We start from the raw sequence: 24947 nt of genomic DNA on the forward strand, positions 1-24947 counted from the left end.
ATATTCCTTATAAAACGAAAAGGAAGAGTGCAAATAGCAAGCCCAAACACAAACAGATTTATAGAAAATTACAATCAAATATGCTAACAGTGTTAAACTCACAGTATTTCATGTCCATATTTGTAATGAGGAAACACAAACAAAAAGTCAAGCTATAGGCTCCAGGCTGTTGCATAGTAACAGGGAGATCCTGCTAGCACCTAATTCCGTACTGTGCCTTACCCTGCACTTCCACTTTTATTGCTTTGGTATAAAAATTAAAGAACACACAAAGAAAACCTTGCTGTGTTTGGCCTAAAGACACCACGGAAATAATCACCAAAATTGCTCGCAAGCTAAAACTAAGATAGGAAAACAAAAAGACAGGCAAGCAAGAATTTTTTCAGTTGGAAGATGCCATGAAAGCATAGCATTATTTATATTCTCCTAGTGTATATTATTTTCCTAGAGTTTAGAAAGCATATATGAGCAAATAGAACTACAGCATTTCAGAAAGATTTAAGTTTCCAGATACTGTGTGAGGCAGTGATAGGAATGCGCTCCTCTTGGTTTCACTCATAGCAAGCAAGAAACAGAAACTTCCAGCAGGTAAAACTGGTCATGCAATCCAGGCTGCATCACAGAAACCTAGCCAACAATCAAATATCACAAGAGTAGCCAGAAAATACAAACATTTCCACTGAGGGAAACAAAAGAGAAATAATTCTCACTTAAAAATATTTTTAAGTAGTTATTTTCATTTTATAGATTTAAAAAAATAAGAAGAAATACTTTGAAATTATAAATTTTAATTGAACAATGTGAAGCAGAAGGAACTGTTACATATTACTTTTTTTTTAAGGTACAAAAAGGATTTTTGCACCTTTTTTCATATGCTCAACTCATTTATTCTCTCTCTCTCTGGCTGATGTTTCTACCCTTGAAGAACTGAAGGAAATGAACAGGTTGGAATTCCAGCATTTAATTACATCTATTAATAGCCCTCTGACATGTAGAAGTAAACAAGAGAGAGACAAGCTTAAAATTCAAATATATATAATCATATATGAAACTTCATATCGTCTTTCCTCCATAATCAGTAGTAACAGCAAAAGGAATTCAATGCCATACATTCTCTGCTGCTGGAATTCACTTGAATCAATGCAATTACAGGGACAGAAAAATAGCAAATCCCGAAGTCAATTGAAGGAATTGGCTTCAATCTATTGAAGTCAATACCAAGGAATTCTGTTTTATATTACATAATCAACTTTATGCACAATGAAATAATTGATTGTTTCTAATTGCAGCATTCATGTTATTTAGTTCTTTGAAGAACATAAATTATAAAGTTTAATATAAATAACCATTGAATATCCATCAGAGGCTATTGGCTGCTGCATAATGCATTGCCAAATAGCTTCAAAAGAAAAAATTTATTCTAGATGACTTCTGTGAGTTCCTATGTCATCAGTTTACAAACGAGTTTGTTGCATAATTTATACCATCAATTTGCAATTGCCCTAGGGATAGCAACTTAAATTAAATTAATTATTGTTTTCAATACCACAAATTCTACAGTCCTTACTTGTAGAGCACATTTTTAATGTCTTGGTTACCTTATGAACACAAACCAAGGCTTCCATTTAATCTATCATATGCTCTATATGCATTCAGCATACTGCCTATTTTATAATTTAAATTGAGGTCCCATTGCTTTTTAGGATTTCCTTCTGGAATACAGATGGCTAAAGTAAAAGAATATGCTGGTTCACATTACCACTTCTTCCACTTATTTGCTCATGTAAGTAATTTCAAAAATAAAACAACACCCTGAGAAAACCTCACTCTTGTTCATCAGGTATTTCCTTTTGAAGATATTTATTTGTTTAAGGGCCAGAAAAGGAAATATATCCATAAATAATTGCAAAATAGTAAGTGTATATCATGACATAGAGGCATGTTGACTGAAGCACTGTTATGCTGAGAGCCCAGATTCACATGCCCACAATCCCTGAGTGATAAATATAGCTCTAACACTGAGAGAGAGCACAGCTAATGCCATTCACCCAGCCAGGGAGAGAGGCCATCAAAAACACAGCCTGGGTTCTGTAACCTCTCCTTAAACTCCTTTTCTGTGTTCAGACTAAAGTCAAACCACAAAGACATTGTCTCCTCCTTATACAGAGGAAAAAGTCTAGTCTACTGCAGATGGAATTATCAGCTAATGAGATGTAAGAATTTTCAGCCTGTCTTCATATCCTGACTTATTATAGCTATCACAGTAACCTAATATGGATTAGCTGTTTATTGTCTAATATGAGCTCTGGCTCATCTAAAACCTTTTACAAACAGAAGCAGATGATCATCTGAACACCAGCTTTCTATCTGTGAAACTTCGGGGGAAAAAGCGAAATCCGCTCTGAAAGTCCAGGATGGAATTACAGTCAAGTGGAAGTTTGTGCCAAAGTTCCAAATGACAGCTGTGGTCGGAGCTTCCCCAAGCCCTGCGATGTGCCCATTGTATCACCTTCAGTAAAACAGTTTTTTCTTCTTTCAATACAGCAGCACACACTAAAATGCAGACAAATATCTTTTGAAAATTAATGTGTGTAAAGCACTAGAAAGAGCAAATGAACAATAGCATAAAATTGTAATCTATTATTCAAAATGCAAGAGCTCATTCAGATGAAGTGTTTCTTTTCAAACATGATTTTAATTAGCTCTTCAGCCCAGCAGACTCTATACAACTGTAATAGCCCTTTCATACCTCTCTACACATATGCAGCTAAGTTTGATGAAAAGTAAGTAAAGGTAACCTTTAATTTCCTCCTTTTGCAAAGGCCAAGTAAAATACTTTGCCTCTTATGCTTAACTGATTTAAATTAATGCAGTTTGAGTAAATGGCCATAAAACAGACCCTAAAGTGACTTAGGTCTTTAAATCCTGTTTTAGGATCACTAACAACCTTATTTGATCCAGTCTTCTAAACCTCCTAAGAAACAACATCTTCTAAGCTAAAACACCTCTGTTGTAACATCCCAAGCTGCTATAGTCTATCATTTACGCACAAACCCTCACCTAGGCAGTCCCACACCCAAACTGCCTCCAGCTTCTCCCTCAGCAGGTAATCACCACTTCCTTCTGTCTGTCCTGTGTGTTTTGTGTGGATCAATCAGAAATCATGCTGATTTTGCAGTAGTGTGGCCAAGTTTGCCATCTGGTCTTGCATAGAAGGCAGTCAAGGACTGACAAAAGTAGACTGAAGAAGTTTGAAGGCTGATTGCAGAAGAAAATAAAAAAAAAACAGAAGTGGTGCTGTCTAACATGCACACCGACTGCTTATCAAACACACTAGTGGTCAGAAGTGGGAGACTTTAGATCAGTCCAATGCCTGTAGATACATAAAAACATCTGCACCTAAATGGGGGTCCTTACAAGGTCATAGGACCTATGAGTTCATATGTAGAACATCCATACTAGCACATGCACAAATACATTTACAAACTCTGATATACATAATATAAGCTTATACAATGTCATGATACTTCTGCCCAACAAAAAGCCTGCAGACTGCTTAGTCACATTAGTGTAAGAGCAGCAAGGCACAACAGATCTCAGTTTTCCAGTTCATTTTTTAACAACTTCATCTCAATTATTCAGCAAGAAATTGAAAGTTAGAATTTATTCTTTTTCCTGTAAGAGTTTCTTGCAGTTTCAGCCCTGCAAGAGAGTCCTAGAATGCTGCTGTCATCTTCATGGAAGTCTTGAAGCATGTTCTCATCAATTCCCTTCACTGTCTTTTCCCAAATGCTGCACCTATAAATAAATAGGTGCAGTTTTCAAATCAAGCACTGGGAGTAGAAATAAATCCCTACTTCCATCTGTCAGAGCTGAGAGATCAGTCTTGTGGGATGATGCTAGCAAGGAACTTCAGTTTTACAGTATCAGCCATTAGCCCTTTGGTGTCCTGAGATATCTGAGTGGTTGAGAACCAGAGGGATTTCGGCCAGACCAGCTCCCCCCACACAGAGCTGAGGCTCACACGTGGTGAGGTTCCACCACCACACCACTGAGCACTGGCAGTCTTGCCCTCACCACCACAGGAGAATCAAGCCCATGTGGTGCTGCCAACACACATGAGCACCTCAGCAGTTTCCCTTTAAAAAAATGTGTTGCAGAACAAGTTTGTTAACACACCAGTAATGCTGTTGCAAGCAATATATTTCAGAAGCCAGAAGCCCAGAATCACATCTGTGCCTATATATATCCCTGCATGTGTCTTCTAACAGACCATTGATTTTATACAATGAACTAACTATTGACTCCAGAGAAAGGAAATAAATAATAAATAAAACATGTCATGTTAGCGTAGCTTGAAGGCTGTTCAAGAAAAACAGGGGATTTTAAAAGATGCTTCCAGAAGTACAAACACAAGATAATAGCAGAAGCCTTGAAAGTGCAAGTATGGAATAGGCGTCCTATGGCTACAAGCACAAATCATTAATAATCAGTTATTACTCATTACAGGAATGCAAACCTGTGTCCTGGTATTAAGGACAACAGAGGAAGCAAAGAACCAGTATCCAGCATATGTAAAACATTTCAAAGATCATAGAATTCGGATATAGAATTTGCTGGTCAGTAAAGAAGGAACAAGTAAACTGTAAGCAAAGATAGAAAAGTAACTTCAAGTGGGCTCAAAGTGCACAGTAAGCCCCACCATCAACATCATGCACCTCCCCGCAAACAACTGGAGATGCTGGCAGTGTCCATAACAATGCACAGAAAATAAAAGAAGTGGCAGAAATGAGAAAGTCTGTCTAGGTTGGTTTTAACTGTATGATCATGGAGAATGAGCTGTAATAATAGGAGCATTTAGACTTTAAGTATGAATATCACTGTAGCTGCACTGAATCATCATACAAGCCCCACATATATGAGAGTTTGTGTGCATTTGTGTGACCAGTACAATGAGAAGGTGCTAAGACAAAACAAATTGAAGAAAGGGTAAGTATGAGAAGTAGTACATGAAAATCTTTTCCAAATGGGTAAACTCAGTAGATTAGTGGTCCAGTTGAATACACGAAAAATTATAAATTCAGAATACCAAGAGTCAGCTCGATCTCCCCAAGACCACCAGGACAACACTGGAATCTGCAACAAAAAATTTGAACCTCGTCCAAGAAGGCTGTATCTGCTATACACAGAAAAAGACTGCAGGATTACATATACACACCACTCACCTAGAAGTCAAAGGCATATTAGTAGAACATTCTGCTTCTATACAAAGGGCTGCCCTGCCAGCTGTGGCTCCAGCTGCGTAGCTGTGAGTTAGTGCATGAGCGTACATGAAACCTGCTTGAGTAACCAAACGCACCCTGCGAATAATTATCTGCTGTTAATAAGAACAGCCTCATTCTATTAATGAAAATATCTTGGCAAGTAAAAAGTGTACTGACAAATGTTTGTTGTGATGAGTGCCTCCTCTGACCTGTCCCCCTGTCAGGGAAAAGGGAATTAAAAACCTTATAACTCTGTGATTAGACTGCTAATATTTCAATTAAAGTAACTACAAATTTTTGTATCTCTGTGTGTGTTTCTCAAGCATGCATAAGTTGCACAAGGTATTTTGTCTTCCACCACACCCTTGAGGCTTGGTAGTGATCTGGATGCAGATGAGACTGAGCATTTCCCACCTGTGCAATATTTCTGCTCATTTTTGAAGAATGCCTTACTGCTTTGTTTAGACACAACTGCAGGTAGACTGGTACTGCCTCACTTCAGCAATTAGGCATTTTAAACATTTCCAGGTTAACAGCTGCGTATGAAATCCCTTGTGGATTCTCACAAGGATATGCTGGATGTCAGGACTCTCAGTGTTTCACCTGCTGTTAGCAAGAGCACTTTAGCACTATTTTGGTAAACACAACAGCATTTTTTTCACAACAACATTTTCTCTGCATTTCCCCAGGTGTAACTCTATCCAAAACAATTGAACACAGAGTGTGAACACCCCTGTCATCCAAATCTGACAGCAAGAAATGAACAACCATAGCCCTTTGTACCAGGGTCACCTGGTATTGTAGCACTTTAAAAAAATTCTCCTCAAACCCAGAGGACCACAGGTACAGTCTCAAATTCACTCTCACTGCCAGCACTTTCAGCAAAGAAAACTGACTCTTTCCAGGAGAGGATACAAGATAGTTTCAAACACTCCCCACCAAGAGACTTCAGCTACCTCTGTGTAACTTGAATATACCCATTCCCTGCCCTAGGTTAACAGCTCCTGTCATTTTACCTCCTGCCCCTGATAAAACCAACCAGCTCCACCTGCTCTCATCCAAACACCAAAACACAGGGAGATGCTCATCCATGTCCTGCAGGTACTATATGTTTCCACTGAGAGCTGTGTCCTCATTTTGACTGTTTGTTCTTCCCTAAAAGTTTCCTTTTCCTCTTATTTTCCTTTTTTATTACTTCTGTATATGCTTAGCTAAACAATGTTAAAAATACATTTAACTTTTTTATAGCTTTTTCAGTTTAGTTTATTACAAATATTTTTATTTGGAAAACTGTAAAAAGTAAGGGGTTTTGAGAGTTAGAATGTTTTGGACAAGTTTGGTTTAATAGTAAAGTAACTTTTCATATAGAAATAATTGATCTGGCAAGGTGAAAGGAAAGGTTGATGTGATTTGCTTTTGGCAGCACAGATTCTATCAATTACTCTCCTGTGTTTCCACCTTTCTATTATTATTACCCTAAAAAGTTTTACTTAATTTAAATCTCTGAAGAATTACATTTTCAATAGATACCTTCTTTCACGAATTGCTATATCTTTTGTCTGAGCACTTATCTTGCTAAGGAACTATATCTTTGGAGCAGGGATCCAAAGGATATAAAGAAACACATAGAGCTGTACAGCTTAAATTTTCAAAGGCCATACAGCTGCCACCCACGTACCAATGACAGATAATAACATATCTTTCACATTTTGGACTTATTTCCCTAAGTGATCCTGACATACTCTCAAATACGATTTTCAGGACTCAAAAAGCCATCTGGCCTCTGGATTTGTCAGGTTTTTCTATCAACCAGAAAAGGGTATTTTGAAAAAAGAAAAGCTATGCTGCCACAGATTTCAGGACAGGCAAATTAAAACTTTAGTCTTTATCCACTCATATATGACCAAACTGAGGACTTCTAGTTAATCTGCTGTCATTTTTTCTCTGCCATCCCAGTAGATAGCAGTGCAAGTCTTATGATACCAGCTAACCTATGTTATTCAGCTCTTTTCCATAAAGAAGAGAATGGAGTTCTCATTGATGGTAATTAGGGATACACAGAGTATTTTAGAAATATCAGATGCTAAATTTTAGGCTTTTGAACGAAGCATATGTAAGAGAAGGCAATTAGTATTTTAATCACTAAGAAATGGATTATTTCATCCCATATTATCAGCAATAGGCTTCCCATCAGAAGCTGTACCACCCTTTACAGTCATCTGTGCAAGTGATTTAATGAATAATCAATACAAGACCGTCTACAAACATTCTTACCTGTCCTCTGCTAATAAGACTCAGTGGGCTGATAATTCAGATGACTCTTTCTCCAGACTGTTGTCTGTAGTACGTAAAGCACAGTCGGAAGATAAATAAAAAATGAACATTAAAAAATCAGCAAATAAATGTCTGTGATAGAACTGAAGAAGAGGTCCTATTTTCCCCTTCTCAGCATGGATTTTCAGAGGTCCTTTTAATGAGCTATTTTCTGAGTAGGTCTGTGTGGGCCCAGAAGAATGCTGGCTACAAAGAGTAATTATTCTGGCACTCAACTACTAACAAACAATAAGGTAAAGCTGAATGGTTGTTGGCTTCTTCTGCACATTCACAGGAGGGTAGGATAATAAACTTAGAATCTTGTTTTCTTCTCTGTGCTAATCATTAAAAAGAAGCTGCCTTTAAACATTTAACTTGAGCTTTTCCAGATATCAAGAATACTGCAAGTTTAACAGTGACAGGGTCATTTTCATATGACTTTATTTGTTGGGAAGAATAGCTATACTTGTTCCAGTTAAATTGTTTTATTTTTATTTTTCCAATCAAAGCATTTGTGTGAAAATTGTCATTTTACAAACTTGAGTTTGTCTCATCAAAAAACAAAAAGTCTTAGCTCTCCATTTTGGCATAATCATCCAGCTAAATACAGTCATGTACCATTCTTCGGATATTTTAGAATGTAGGAGAAAGAATAGAAGAACTGTAGGAGAACAGCAGACTGTACATTTTGCTCCAAGAACAAGCATAATTTCTGTAGCCAACAAATCTGGGAAGCCCTCAAACTGAAATCTATACTTTGCCTCAGGCCTCCTGTGCAGTTCTGAGTAACCTAAGTAACCTTGTCTATACTTAAATATTCTGACAGTCCATGAGTAACTGTAATTCCTTCACCATATAGTCCCAGACACTCTACATCCACATGACATTATTTGACTAGTTTTGGTGAAGGTAACACACATAGTCAGCACATGCCAGCCTTAACTTAGGACAACTCCCATCTCTCCAGTTTCTGTACCTAAGGATGACAAGGCATCTATCAAAGCTCCCATGTGAGTCCAGCCAAGCAGCTCTTCCTGACTGGGACTATTCCATTCATATGGCCATCTTTACCTATGTCATGCTCTGGGTTTTGCCCTACAATTCATATTCCCACCAGAAGAGTGATATAAACTAAGTTGTTCACTTTCAAAATCAGGTTTTCCTTCTTTCTAGCCTTATGCTCTTATATTTCAGTGCCAATTAACACATCTACTGACCAGTGATTTTTTCCTTCCTCTTCTTATAAATTTGCTATAATTTATTCATTCTTATCACTTAGATTTCTCTTGGTCACTCTTCTTTCCATTTCCAGTTTGCAATCTAACTTTAAGTTATGGCAGAGTTGACAACATCTGGACTTCTGGAAAAGTGAGATAACACTTCATGACCAAATATGCTACTAATGTCAAGCTTCTAAAGAAGAGTCTTCCAGATTTAAGCAAAACCCCATCAGTGTTGTAAAGAATACTTCAGGTTTTCCGTTGAAAATGTGCAATTAACACTATCTCTATAGATGCAATGAAATAACCAAAAGGATCACAGTATTATAAAAAAGGGCAGTGGATGTAATTTCAATGAACAAAAATCCATACGCTGTCATTTACTTCCTATCAAGATTTTCTTCCAAAGTTCCCAGTATAAGAATTCAGATGACAATGCAAGGGAAAACACTTTTGCATGTAGTAAGAAAGAATACAGATGCAGTACTTGATTCTTATATATTTGTACTTTCATGTTGCATCTTCATTCTAAGCACTTGGAAGAAGGCATGGATGTAATAATTGTAGCTTTAGATTAAAGAAGCACTTGAGTTAATTTACTGCCAGAACTAAAATATCAGAGATTTTATAAACATTTTTGTCACCTTAAATTATTTCAAAGTCTGTATTTCCTATAATACCACAAAATAAACTTATTACAATCAAGGTCTACCCTGACAGTAATTCCAGTATATTCCATGTAGATTCTTAAACCACCCTCATCACCAGGGAGAACTCTTTACTCTCAGGTTGTGCACTACATGACATTACTAACATAAACCACATGGGGTGTATTCTTTCTCTCCTCCTGTCCACAGGTTTAGCATTTTGATGATTAGTGCTCATAAGTCAAGGTTCTCTTGTGCTGTTTTTTCTATTAGCTAAGGACACTTGCCCTCTTCTTCAAACTATAGGTTTTAGATTCCAATATTCTGTAGCTATTTAAAGGGACCTTTGCTCTGTTTGTCTTGGTGGCAGATGACTCTGCAACCTCCTGAGAGCAGAGCTGCCAGATTCAGGGATAAAGCTGGTTGCTTACTGCAATGCTCCAAAAATGCCTGGATTGAGGAAAATCCTGCAAGACTTCAGGAGAAATTAAATTATTTTTTTATCACTTTGGATCTTTTTTTTTTCTGAAAGTTACTTGAAATATGTCAAATTTTACCCAAGATCTGAGTGAAAAAGTGATTCTGAGTTTCTGAACTTGGTCGTAGTTTTCAAAAGGGAAGAAATATATCTTGGATGTCAATTAAACCTTATTTCTGTCCTTACTAACAGAAGAGCAGTACCATTTATCATCATACTCCCAATTATAACAACGTATATGATTTCAAAAAGACTCAACTCTGAGTTAGAGTCAACTTCAAAACCCTGGAAAATAATATTATAAATGCATAATTTGCTACCAGCAGAGATGGTTTTTTATTTTTCATTCATCTCCTGAAAAACGTATTTCAGGTAGAAATGAAGATTGCAATTCAAATTATATAAATTAGGAGACTAATATAAAGTTAAAAAACCGCAAGCAGTTCAGTTATCAGTTTTTTAGTTTAAGATATCAGTCATAGTTTTAATTTCCAAGATCTGGGATAACTAAAGCAGATCTCAAGTACATACCCTTCATTTAAATTCAACAGGAAAGAACCTATAACTTATGTGTTACTTTTTCACCCAATGTTTTGGCAAGTCAGAAGATTTACAGATAATAAACAGATTTGAACTTAGTAAAAGTCATTCTTATGCGTCAGCAAATGACTTTTGTTAGTATTCTTTATCCCAGAGATTATATGTCCTGTGAACAATATTAAGAAATCACAAGCATTTTTAATTAAGCTCTCCTATCTGTCTGCACAAGGCATCATGCAATCTGAAAGTTTCATAATCAATGTTTTCTGAACAGCTTCATCACTTTACATAACACAGAATCATATTTAGTCTCAAAGTACAAGAAATAAATTTTAAAAAAACCTAAAACTGTAAGTCACGTATTAAGAACATTCTAGCAGCAATGTATTGGCAATCCAACGTAATTTTGATTATTTACACTGCACTAAAGCTTCGTGATTTTCAGAATAGTCTCAATTTTTGTAAAAAGGCATTGCTGTATTATTTATGTCAAATTATTTTTCATAGAATTAGACTTCATGTTCCCACTGACTATGGTTGTTTCTTCAGGGAAAAAAAGTGATTAGAAACTCAGTCTTGTCAATGCTATCCACCTGAGGTTTTGATTACAGCAGAGACTACAGGTCCACGGGAGGTCAGGCACTCAAGAAAAGGACAAGGCAGATGTGCCCACAGGACTAATCCTCTTTCCTGAAATGACCAAAAAGTAGTTCCTTCATGCAGTATATGTCTTACAGTTCCAGCTTCTGATTTTGCATCTGCCCTGCCTATTAGGTCTTGTTTGTTAACTAGACAGGAATTGGCATGGGGAAAAGAGTTTGAAAATTAAGAAAATTAACCTAGTTATCTTTGGAAATAACTCAAAAGCACTGTTGTACCAAGAACTTATTTTTTCTCTGCTGTCCAGAAAAGTTTCTTATTGAAAATTACCAAATATATTAGTAGCTGTTAAAATTTCACTAATTTAAAATGTTGCCTTTAATATCATTAGAAGAATGCAGACGCTGAGGTGTGCTGCATGTACTAATGCCTCATCTGACTGTGTTGCCATTGTACATAGAAAATCTCTTCTCCTTTTCAGTTCTGAATTGGATCAAGAATTTTTTCATTTAAGTATTTTCTTCCACATTAAAACAAGTCAGTTTGCTTGAACAAAACCTTTTAACAGAATATATTTGGTTACATTCACTTTTTTTCTGGAAGGTTCCTTGAATCCAGGATGGAATGATTAGCGGAAACACCAGAACAGAGACATAGAACTGCTTTTAAATATGCTTCTCTTTGAAAGACAACATGGAAACTTATCCCAAGTTTCCTACAGTGCTGATGAATGCCCCAGCTTCCAGACTATTTTCAGATGTCTCTTTCTCAAATGTGTTTTTCAGCATAAGCTTCAAAAGGTGTCTTCCTCCATAAGCATCAAAAAGCAAATTGCCAAAGGTTTAAACCTTCCTTCAGATAAAGTTTTTTCCTAGTCAGAAATGTCAGACCTAGTCACTGAACGTTATAATGCTGACACAACTTTCCAGGGTCAGAGAAGCATTTGGCACAGAAATCCTGATGCAAAGGTCTTGGACCAAGGATTTGAGGAGCGAGCAAGGAGCTTTAGGTAACTTTGAGATGACAAGTTTTGTTCTGCGGTACTCACTGGAACCTGCCTTTCTCCTGCAAGCAGCCAAGACCCACTGCAGCACCTGATGGTCACAAACAAGCCAGAAGGCTGCAGGTGAAGAGTCTTTCATTAGCCTTCATTCTTCTTCCAAAACAACGCATCCAAGAAACACACGTGGTCACAGATAGATCTGCAGGCATTTTTGCTTGGCTTCTCGCTAACAATAAATAAACACAAGATTTAAGGCTGCACTGGCCCATAGCTGTTCTTGGCAGAATTCAACAGCAAAAAGGGCTTATAAAGAGGATTTGTGCTACCAAGAAAAAAAAAAATGAGGTCTTCTTAAGAACTCCCTGGCTGCTACCCAGGACACAAACTATTTCTTAGTCATTACACTTTCACTGCATTCTACTAGAACCTCAAACATCCATTAGAACATTCAGGATTAGGAGGCTTTGGCATGCTTTCTGTAGAAACTGTGTGTCTGTGTGTGTGTATGTATTTGTACAATAAAAGACTGGAGAATGTTATGTGTGTAGAGGTGAAATGTCAAGAATTTGGGATTTGCTTTTGCAAATAGCTAGGTCAGCAGATTATATACTTGTCATATTACAATAAACTAGGCCTTGCTCACATGAAACTCCAGTTTTTAATGGTTACCTGGGAAAAATTTTGATTTGAGCAAGATGTTGTGAATTTTCTGAGATTGTATAAAAATAAAAATAAAACAGGCTGTCATATATTTGCACCTTCCAACTTAAAACTACACTTCATTCCATGAAGACTAATGAAAGGCACAGTTCCATAAGAATCATGCTGTATCATATCAAAAGACCAAATTCTAAGTGATCAGCTTGTTTCAGCCCTTATGATTACCCAAGCGGCACACTTCAGAAGTTGTTTTCCTCATACAAATTTGGTTTATCTCTCATGGAGTGTGTGCACCCGATTGTGAGTTTATTTTAAAAGGTTATTATCTATCAGTGGAGCTGCAGATAGTGAACCAACCATCTGTGAGCTACTAGATATCTGCAACTGCAAAATAAAATAAAATTACCATGAAGAAAATGGGTTTACTTAAATAGCCTTCCACTACTTCTTCCCTGGACAGCACAAGAATTTGTCTCCACTAATAGGGGATAATTCATTTAAATATGTTAATCAAGCATTCTGATACCTGGTAAAACAAGCCTAAAATTTCACAAAAAACTCTTTTGCAGGATTTCTTAGTCAGCAGCATTGCAATTCTGCATCACTTCTAACATAGTTAGCTTTTTTTTGCTGTTTGTCACCATTTTGAAACAGCTAGTATACAAATACACAGTTAGAAAGTATATTCTGGGTAAGAATTTTTATACACTGCATCCCTCATTACAACTGATTGGTAAAATAAACCCTCTAGTAAGAATTCATATTTTGTTTCTGTTCAGATTGAGTTTGCACCTTTCCAGCACCCACAAAAATCTACTAACCGAGTTATAAAACAGACAGCTTCTGGGAGCCTAATGAGTGATAGTCCAATGAACAAACTTTTTTCTTTTTTAATTACAAAATTACAATATAATTACTGAAAAATGAAATCTAAAATAAAATAAAGGCACAATATCTTTGAAAAATATGCAAAGAATGTAATTTACTCATGTAGCAGCAAAAGAAGGTGCACAAAAAGCCACCAGATGTTAGTTAGCTGTTAGATCTTGACATCAAATGTAAAAGATTTTCAAACACTCAATTAAATTCTGTTCAGAATGCAGAGAACCATTAAAAGCTTTTTGAAACTTTCTAAGGAAAATTGAATCATTAGGGGGGGAAAGCCCCCTAACGAATAAGAACATTTAGGGGAAAAAAAGTTAAAGTACCAATAAAAACTAGGTTAGTATGAAAGAACACAGAGGGATTCATTTAAAAATAGACAGAAAAACTACAAAAACATCCATGTAAACAATTAATATTTAGGGCAATGCAGAAGCAGCTGAGGACTAGCTGCTGATCAGGACATGGGAATGAAAAGGACAATTTAGATCCCCCACTCTGGCCCAGTGAATATTCAATTAGTTAAACAAAAGGAAAGACTTTCATTAGGAGAAACTCACTGATATACTCTGTGCCTAATGATGAGGTACTGTAATTCTCCTGCAAATGAAGAGATCTGAGTTCAATTCATAATGTTGGCCCCTTTCTCACAGTGTTCTCTAGGTGTCAGCTCTCTGCCACAGCCTGAGACAGGACACTGGACCAGCTGAGACTCTGTTTGATCCAGCGTGGCAGTTTTTATAGTCTCATTCTTGTAAGAAACTGATATCTAGTTTAGAGGCCTACATTTGGAACGAGTCACAGCTGAGAATGCTGAGCAAGGCGAGCTGCTCCCCTGTGGCCTCACTTCAGATGCTTACTGTTTTCAAGGACTGGGGTTTAGGCTCTTTTCTAGAGTTGGCTTATCCTGACGCAACCCTGAGGCAGCTCCTGATCACAACTCTGGGGTGATAACTTTCCTGGGTGATTACTGCAGATAGATCCAAATGAGCCCTTCATAAGCTCCTGAGCTTGGGAGACCTGAGCCACTCTGGGTCAGCAGCCATGCAAATAAACATAATTGTATAACACGTCACCTAATTTAATAAGCACAGCAGAGCTCTGTGCTAACCAAATGACTCATCCTCCACACTGAAGTGGCTCCCATCCAGATGGTGCACAGCGTGATGGGAGGCACTAGCCTTCTTTCCTTTAAACCTGGCCCTCCAAGCTTCAGAGATAGTATGCATGTAGCACTGCCCAGGGGTTGCAAAAGTTCCCAAAGCACCTGAAGATTAGTGCTGCAAAGGCAATGCTGAACAAAGAGCCACTGTGGTCCCATCCCAAATGACTCACAGGTTCCAGCAAGCACCTCTCAGTTCTCACAAGAGATCTTTTCTGTTCAAATTTTCTGCACTGCTGAATTGTTTATGTTTTAGAGAAACCCCCACGCTCCTTCCATAGTACCCATATGGTGAAAATAAAAGTCTAGGGCCAAATCAACTCCAGTGAGATCTAGGGTGGTAAGACATCAGGAACTTGTGTAAGTAAATGCATCACCACTCAAGTTCCCACCATTCATTCATTCAGAGTCCATGCCAGTCATATTCCCCTCAAATTCCTGTACTTTGGAGGGTTATGCAATTTGTAGTGCATTTTTTCTGGAATACCTCTGCTAGATCAGCCTAGTAGTTTCATACCAGTCATTCACATTCAGAAGTTAGCAACTTCTAATAAATTTTAAATAGCAATCAAATGATTGGCACATTTTAAAAATACATCAGTCATTACATTAGTAATACTACAATTCCATTGCCAACAGAAAAAGTATGCTTTTCCAGACATCTAATTTTGAAGGAAACATAAAAAATAGATTTGTATTCTGAAAAAGGAAAAATCCTTGAATGACATTGAATCTGTTCATATCTTGAATTGCTGGTAATGAAATTAATTGTATGACAGCCTCTCATAAGAAAATGTTACCTATAAGCATTTCATATCCAAACCAATTAATGATATCTTTGTCACTGGAAAAAGAAAGAAAGAAAGAAAGAAGGAAAGAAAGAAAAGGAAAGAAAGAAAGAAAGAAAGAAAGAAAGAAAGAAAGAAAGAAAGAAAGAAAGAAAGAAAGAAAAAGAAAGAAAGAGAAAAGAACAAGGCACAAAAATAAATATTGCCTTCTGAAGGAGATGTTAAGGGCAATGCTAACAAGTGAACTAAAGCAATATACAATAATCTTACTCCTGTCAAAGACTGTCATGACAAAGTCAATATGATATGTATGTCAATACATGCCAAATTTATTATAACATCAAATCAGAGTCCTAGGTCAATGTTTTGCGTAACTGATGATAAAAGTGACACTCATAATAACAGTATTATTTATCAAGATGTGTTATGTCAGCTTGCCTCTGTTACTGTCAACACCTAAAATGTATAGTGATAATGCACTGCATATGCTACCAACCTCCCTCTGCCAGCATCAACCTAACATATCAAATCTTTCTAGAAAGCACTAATCAATATGCTCTACTAGACAGCTGAGATATCAAGGCTATCTAACTTAAGGTGCCGATGAATAAATAATAATCCCTCAAGCTTTACAAGCAAACTGAAGTTCCACCAAATGTAGATATTATAAAAGATTGACAATGACTGAATTGAATGATATTCAAATAGATTTTATATTATGAAAATACCTGATTTTTTTAGTACCACATATAGCATTTATTAATACAATAATGACAGTATAATAGAAATATTTGATTACCTACAGAAGACCTTGAAATCATTTTACAGATTTAATCCCAGTGAAGATTTTATTAAAGATCCCTAGCAGAAGTCAGCAGAGACATTGCATTTTCCACTGTCAATACAGGAAACAAAAAATACCCTTTTGCACCATCATTTTAGCCTAAGTACTGTTTTCCAGCTGTGATAGCCTTCATAAAATAAAAATAGCCCTTAAAAAAACTCATATGAGTGACAGCAGCTTTTCTGTGCCAAAGTATCATCTTCAGGAAAGACTAATCCTTAAACCTCTAACAGCTTGGAACTAGTCCTTTGTATCTCATTTCCACTTAAATGAGCTCTGGTGAATGTTGTCTACAGTGGTGCTGGAGGATGCTCACATCATAGTCACTAACCAGTGTGTCTGTGTGTCACTCAGACAGGAGGATGTCAATGTACTGTTGTATCTGCCAAAACCAGTGAACAAGTTCTGAGCTGGGGAGAGGTGGGATAGAAATGCTGGGGCCAGAAGTGCCTCTGAGATTTTCACTATTGATTTCAGTGAAGAAATGTCCCCAAATTCTGTCTGAAGTACTTTAATGAAAATGTTTATGTGAGGTGAAACCTGTTGCTCTTGCTTCCTCTAATGAGAAAAGAAAGCACAAGGTGGACTTGGGTTATATTCTGTCATGGAAACCTATTCTAATCCTGGGCTAGATCCTCCCAAAACATGAGACAGAAGACTATGCCATTAACAAGGCTAGACATTATTACTGTGCTACACTCAGAATTAAATGTAAAATATACATTATAGCTTACTCTTTATATGAGTCTCCAGAAGAACAATCCTTTTATTATCACTATTATTATTATTATTTTTGGCATCTCATTAAGCAAGTCACATGACAGGTACTAAAAGATTTGAAGAATCACTTATAAAAGTGTTAACAATTTTATTACTTCAAGTTGATGCTTTAAAGAGTTTACAGGTTGTCAACTTGCAAGATATTTCCTCTGTGCTGTCCAAATTCAGGAACAGTATATCTTGTGTGACCAGAATTGCACCATAAATATTACGGATGTCAGAAGTAATGTATTAGTTTGTCAGATTTTAAAATACTTGCTAAACCACTGAAAAAGAAACACCTCACTTTTTTGTATGAATAAATTACATCAGTAGCCTTTGCACTAAGTACCACCTAAGGCCAGGTTTCACATTTACAGTGATTAGCATAAGGTTAATTTCCATCAGTCAACTTCAACTGTAATAAAATACATTGAGAGCCCTTGAGCTTACAGTATGCAATTCTGCAAAAGCAATTACATTTCTCTGCCTGTTATGGAAGTGAAGCTTTTTTATGACAGCCAGCCAAGTTCATTTCTAGTGATATAGAAAACCAATGGTATAAAGGCAATAGCCACAGGGATCTATCTATCCCTTATCTCCAAAAAGAATTAATTTCACTCTTAAATATACATAAATATGTATAAATATTACTGCACCTTGTTGAACCTTAATTCTCTAAAAGCATTCCCAGAAAACATACTTGAACCATGCAGTAAGTACCACAATGAAAAAAAAATATAAATTAAACCAAATAGCCTCAAAATTGACAAAATACATGACTCTGAGAAAAGGGAATGCTAATGATACTGTACTGTTTGATACAGTTCCCATGACTTGTAGGCAAATCCTCAACTATACATCAAACATGACAAAGAAAGTAGCAAATGGCTTTCTAACCACAAAATCACCATAATATTAGTTAATTTGGGATGGAGAATCTCATAACAAAAAAAACCTCTGTTCATTAGCACAGGTTGGGCTTAAACTAGTGACCACCTAGTGGTCAATTTCAGCCTTATCATCTATACTCTTTTAATACAGAGACCCATATAAAACACTACATACCATATTGCACCATTCCTGTAGAATATTCTGCTGCAGAACAGCACTTCAGTATCACATCAAACATTACAAGACCCTTCTTTTTTCTTAAAAGCTGTCTAGATATGTTGGCAATAGTAAGCAAAAAAGAAAAAAAAATCTAACATCACTTTTTGTAGGAAAAAGCATTAAAATAATGATGGAGCAAAGTTTATAAAGAACTACAATTGTAGAGTAGTAAAGAACAAATCCTATGGCTTCAAGAAAGCATAAAGATATGAAGTATATGAGAACGAATTCATGAAAGAGGTATAACTCATCCAAGGAAGGATTAAGGAACTGTGGGTTGCTTCTTCAGCTGATGTGAACTGCCACCACTCCCTATGTCTCCCTGTGGCTTCACTAGTCAACACCACAGAACCAGTAGGGAAAAAAAAAAAAAAAAACAGAGCAGGAAAATATTTCAGCTGGGTATCAGTGCCATCTAGCATTCTGAAATAACCCCTCAGGACAGTAATGCAAATTCTGTGCCAAACTTCAGCAATCAGGTTTTTAGCAATATAGGAAAGTGGGTAAGGCTCAAAAAAGTGTTTCTTATCTAAAATATTCACAAATCCATAGTAAGGACTATTATTTATTTCTAACAGTGTTTTTCATAAGTATATAACCCATTTCTAAATACCTTCCTAAATATTATTTTGCATCCAATTAGTATCCTCCATAAGCTATTTATAACTTGTTTGATTCAACAAGTATTTGCAATGCTCAAGTATTCCTTCTATTATGCTAAGGATGAGGCTGGCAATATTGAGATGGTTACAGTACTAAACATTAAGGCAGGTGTATAATAAAGGCAGTTGTTTTTCTTTTTCAAGCAAGGTTTCTGAATAAAGTCTGCCAGAAGAAACTTAAACCCATGCATTCACCAACCACCAGGCAAGAGGCCATTCTTGGAAGAGGTAATGTTCATTCCCTCTTCTATTACAGCTGCTTTATATTCAGAAAATATTCAGCATTTATTATTGCTTTTTGCCCACTGTCAGGGGACATTCTCAATAGAGGGTGAGATTAGGGGATTGGGATGAATTTTAAGGTTGGTTTAAACAAATTATCCAGTGACTGGGTTTCCAGGATGCAGAAGGCATCCACGTCCCCCAAAGCCCATACCAGTAGGATGTCATCTAGAAGGGGGAAATGGCTTTCCTTTTTCTTGGTGTTGAATAGAAATGACCACCCCGTGGATCTCTGTTCTGTGAAGGGAGCTCAGATCAAACCCATAGAATCAGAGGACTTGTCAAAATAACTCCTACATTCTGCATTTGTGATGAGGCTGTGGTTTCAGACAGGCAACAAAATACTCAGAGTATATTGTAAAATGAAGTCACTGAATCTGAAAAAGATGTGCTTGCGAAATTTCAATATGAAAAAGCCTTGAATGCCTTGAATGTTGGTAGTTGCCCATGATTTGAAGGGAACTAAAAATGGGCTTTTCCAGAATTTTGACTGCCATATTTGGATTACATCTGAATCTTACTCTGGTCATCTCAGGTCCAAGAAAAGGAGACTTCTTCCTTGCCTTGCACTGCAGTAAGCTAGCTTGCAACTATGGTCAGTAAGAGCCATTTAATTTTTTTGTCTTCTGTCATCTCTAGTTCAAGAATTGTGGAATAAATCTGGAAAATAAATAGGAAGAGACCATATTTGGTTTAGAATAAACAGACTAAAAATAATCTACATGACATAATATTGCAAGTATTGCTCAGTCTCACTACTGATATGTTACCTTTTATCTTAAGGTTTACAGGATCTTTAGGATAGAATTCTAAATAGAATTTATAATACCCATTCAAGGTGGGGAGAAGAGCAACCCAACCCTACAGTAAGCCAGTCAATGAACATATGATGCTCTGATATGACAGCACCAAGTGCTTCTGCCTGCTGGCAAACAACAGATAGTGGACATGTTCAGTACCTCTTGTCACTGAGAAAACTTGAGATAAATGCTTGTACATTCCTACCTGACCCAGCTGTTCTTTATGCACTGTGCAGAGGAAGGGCTGTGGTACTGAGTAGCAGAAAGCTGTTCACACAGCCTAGGCTATTCTGTAGCACTTGGTGCCATTTTCATCTTCCCTATCTCTGAAAGCATTGTCAGGAGACTTTACATGCTTATGAATCTCCTTTAAAAACACGATGGCCAAGTTCATTAACCTATATGTCTGTCTAAAGAATTAATTTGCAAACACAGCCACCAGGGACCGTATGTGCAGCTGCCGTGTGAATGCTTATTTACTTACAGCTTGGCTTTAACTATCAAAACTGATATGGCTGTGGATTGACTGATGTGTTTTTCCCCCTTACATGGATATTGTCTCCACTCCTGTAATGTTGAATCGATCATCACTGAAGGCAAGGATTTAAATGCATGAGCTCTGCTTGGGAAAGACCATGCTGGGAAGGCTTTCAGCACTCTGGGAAGTCATGTACACCACCAATACCACCACCCTGCAGAGCACATGGCTGCTTTCCATTGACATCAGAAAAGGTTAGGGACTTTTGTCCCAGCTATCCCTACTTTTCACCAGTAGCATGCATCATGTTAAACCATTTTGTTCACAAGGATCAGGATGGGAAGGCAGACAAAAATTAAGATGTCCTTCCAAGACATTCTTTTGGATCTGTGAATTAAATAAGTGTGGATATTTTTTATTTTATTATAAGTGCTCAGTTGAGCCAGTTTGATTGGCAGAGGCTGTAATCCAGCGAGCAGTGTGACTGAGAGAAACAGCAGCTCCCTTCCCATGTCTTTTCCAGCCTGACTCCTTGTCTAGAGGTGATGTGCTCTGTCTCCTTAATGAAATTGTCCAGATTTTTGCTTTTTGTTAGGTAATGTAGAATAGTACAAACACAAATAGTACAAACATGAAGGACATTAGATTAATCCAAGGCCAGGTGCAACGAGGCAGAGTATCTGATTCAGTTATACAGGTACTAAGTGGGTTCACCTGCTATGGGTACCATGGTCGATATCTTTGATAAATATAATGGATTTCATTTCTGTCTGTCTCACTATGTGTCCATAGCCTTGTCACACTTTAGCTTATCCTTGCATATAACACGTTTGATTTTTTTAGTTGCTGAGTACATCACACTTGGTGATGCAGCACGACATGACTATGTGTATTAGTAAGATTTATCAAATGAGATAAAATCCTCTCCTTTCTTACAAATAAATGTCCTTCTTTATTTGTAGACAGAGTGTCCTTTGTAAAGTTACTCTAGCTTAAATAAGAAAAGCTGCTCTTTCTGTATAGATTTAATACGGCAAGGTTGGTTTTTTTCCAGAACTGAATTTTTCTGCATTATTATATTTTCTAAGAGCAATGAAAACCAAATGAGAACAATCAACTGGCTCCTCTACTGCTGTAATTCCAGTAAATTCTTGTAAGAAATTTTGCAGGGTTCCTGCATAATTTTATTATTTCCATTCATATTCAACAGGGTATATACACTATGAAGTTAAGCAAAATTCAAGCAATGGAAGTGGGACATTTCCACATATTTTTGTCTGCACTTTCGTGACAAAGGTGTAGAAAAGTTCTGTGGAGTTCAAGTGAAGCTTTCCTTGATTATTTGAAGGCAAATGCATTGACTGGTTTCATCAGTGAATACATACTAGTTAAATACCTTGAATTTCCTTCTGACAAATTAATACTGGGCGAAAAGCACCTATTGAGTATATGTAAATTATCCCATGAGTATAAAGATTTTTTTCTCCACATTTCTTAATTCTATGTTCCCAAAACACAATAGAGTTTCCAAGAATACAGATAGCTACTTTTATCACAGTCAGTTTTTCTCTTGATGGGGTGATTGCCCTCTCTTTAGGACGTGTGATGTCCTTTCACAGTTTTTTTTTCCCTGACTAGTAACTACTAAATGACAAAGACTATCCTGAATTCACAAACACAGCAAGAAGAGTAACCTTCTAGGATTATTCTCTTTGATAATTCAATAAAGGAACCTACAAGCTGTGTGGGTCAATCCCACTACAGTAGTGATGTCTAAATGGCAACATTCCCTAACAGAAAGGGGTTATGGTTATTAAACATGGAAACTGATGTACTTAAATCCACATAATTAACAGTACAAATTGAATGCTTTCCTAATAATTCAATCCTTTATTATTCAAGTGAGAAACATGAACAGAGCCTTATTAGCTTGCCAATTGTACCAGAAAGAGTATTTAGGACATAGTAGAATATTAAAACATGTTGTGTGAAAGAATGGCTTCAGAAAACATGAAAGAAAGACAAGAATGTATAAGATGATAAATGCCTGACATACTTAACATGCTGAAAGTACTCATTCAGACTGGAATCCCCTATGTTATCAATTAAAAAGAGTGGCTCTTAAAATAGCCTAACACTTTCCAAGGGAGTAGGAATGTCAATGGCTCTTTCTTGGGACTTTGCCCAGATTTGAGTCAACATTTTCTCCGCATTTTCGCTTTTGTATATCTTGAACTTCACATCTAAAATTTTCATGTGTCTGCTGATACCTCTGTTCCACACCAAAGATGACTCTGAGCAATGAATTAAATAATTTGAAAGACAATAAAATGGCATTACAATATTATGAAAAATCTAAGTTTCTGCAGAGTTAAATTGACATTTCCTGTACAGATAATTAAGAAAATGTAAGTATTTACTAAATCTACATTTAAGCTTGTTCAAGGCTCCATTATGGTCAAAGGAGTGAGAATAGGCACTTAGAGAATGATACATTTCACTGACATATTTCACCATAAGATAGGCATCTGAACTGCATCAGAGAATAATGCCTGAGAAATCCCAATTTCCACCTAGTGACTGCAACAGAGTCTAGACAACCTCTTCAGATGTAAATGCAGCTGTCTAAATTCAGGAGAGGTGAATCACAGCCTATTGATTAGCCCTGTTATCTAAAATAAGAATACCTAAATTTCTGATTTTAGGGACTGAAAATCAGGTAATTGGAGCAAGAGCAGACTCTAAATCAGCAGGGGAAAAACGACTATAACTTGGGGTCTCCCCATGCTCATCTCTTCAGTTATTCCTGAAGACTTGCAAGTAAAGTATTGAAAACTCCTGTGGGTCTCAAACACCTATAGCTTGCCTTCCATATTCAAAATTCATAGCATAGGTATTAAATAAACTTAAAATGGTACTCTGATAGTTTCTTTACAATTTCTGTATCGAAATCTCATGCTGGCACCTGAGATTTCTGTGGGAAGGAATGCTGAAATGCCAGAATAATCAAGAAATGGGTCTGAATGTCCTCCTTGTTTGTTTTGAAGAACGCAAAACACTAAAATGCCAGAAAGCACAACCAGGAATTAAATGTCATTTGCTGTTAGTTACAGAAACTGCAAAACCAGGGTAAATCAAATGTTAGAGGTTCTTGAATGCTTATTTATTGGTTCAGTCTAAAATGGTTTACGTCTTTGAATAAATTTTTCTCTCATATTTTCCTATTGGAAAATGGTTAAAATTAAAGTATAATTTCCAATTGCCTAGTGGAATCAAATGCTATGAATTTGGCACCAGGATCAGGAAAGACTTGACATCAAAAAGGCAACATCAATTGCAAGGCAGTATGTTTGTGCCAATGTGCAGCATGGTAGCAACAGATTCATCAGCCATAGGGCAGATCAAATTTTTGGAATGGATTTAAGATAGCAAGCTAAAGGCACACCGCCAAGGCACTTGGAAGCGGAGGATCACTATCTCCCAGATGCAGAAACCAACTGTCCTCTTCCCTTGGCCCTGGGATCATCTCTTATTCTTCAACCCACTGTGCACCCTGTGCTTGTGAGGATAACATTTACCTGCCACCTTGTTTAGTTAAAGGAGCAAAGTGGTTTTTTCACCTTGCCTTGCTTTTTTTTGTGTGTTCTCTTTTCCTCCCTTGTGCTAGCTGCCAAACAGAAAAGAGATAGCATGAATCAAAATGTTCTGGGTGACCTTTTAAGACACACTGTGGGAACTCTTTTTACAGTCCAAATGAAACACATCATCCAAGGGATGGGCTCTCTTGAGGTTACAGACAATTTCACGAGGAAAAAAAATGTGGGCACACCATGATGTCAGGCACTAAGAAAAAATAAAAGGTTTTAAGAGTATTAATTGGATAAAATTTCCTTGCCATTTCTTTCTCTACTGCAAAAGTACCTTATCTACTGCCCAAAGACTCTAGACACCACCTGCCCAATAGGTGTCTGAGGGAGGACAGCAAGTAAAATACACTTTACTAGCCTATTATCTGGTGAACGATTTCCTAAAGCACAGCTGTTTCCCAGTATTATCTATATTTCTTCTTCCCTAGTGAATGACCTCACCAAGAGCAATATTCACCTGACCAAATGCAAAGGTGTCCAGAATAGAAATCTACATCTACGTTTTGTTTTCTTTATATGCAATAGAGAGAAATCAGCACTTCTAGGATGTAGTTCATCCTACTCAAAGGTAAATGTTTAATATAGATCAGATTAATCATACTCTACAATTTCTGTTCTTGTTTTTTTTTTAATTGACTGTAAAAGAAACTCAGATTAGTTCTTACTCACATATACATTATAGGCATCTCAAAGAGGGGATGTGAATCCTGTCTAAGCGTCACTGATTGAACCATTCATGCACAAGATTCCCTGTAAACATGAGCCAGTGGTATCTCAGACAAGACCATGCCTATACTGTAATATT

The 24947-nt window shown here is 36.8% G+C and overlaps 1 protein-coding gene and 1 long non-coding RNA gene across 12 annotated transcripts in view; one reads left to right on the forward strand and one right to left on the reverse strand.

Annotated features, from left to right (window-relative positions):
• LOC135412012 (uncharacterized) overlaps positions 1-24947 on the forward strand; it is a 175828-nt gene that overhangs the window by 127036 nt on the left and 23845 nt on the right. The window lies entirely within an intron of this gene.
• Positions 1-24947, reverse strand: part of MLIP (muscular LMNA interacting protein) — a 105195-nt gene that overhangs the window by 61516 nt on the left and 18732 nt on the right. Inside the window, exon 1 of one of the 9 annotated variants that reach the window (XM_064650332.1) lies at positions 18229-18248. The exons of the other annotated variants lie outside the window; for them this stretch is intronic. Within the exon in view, the coding sequence (XP_064506402.1) occupies positions 18229-18231 (3 nt within the window). The 5' untranslated portion in view covers positions 18232-18248. Of the gene's footprint in view, positions 1-18228; positions 18249-24947 lie in introns of those variants that run through there. 9 annotated transcript variants of the gene reach the window in all.

This window comes from Pseudopipra pipra, chromosome 3, assembly GCF_036250125.1.
Source record: "Pseudopipra pipra isolate bDixPip1 chromosome 3, bDixPip1.hap1, whole genome shotgun sequence".
NCBI lineage: Eukaryota > Metazoa > Chordata > Aves > Passeriformes > Pipridae > Pseudopipra > Pseudopipra pipra.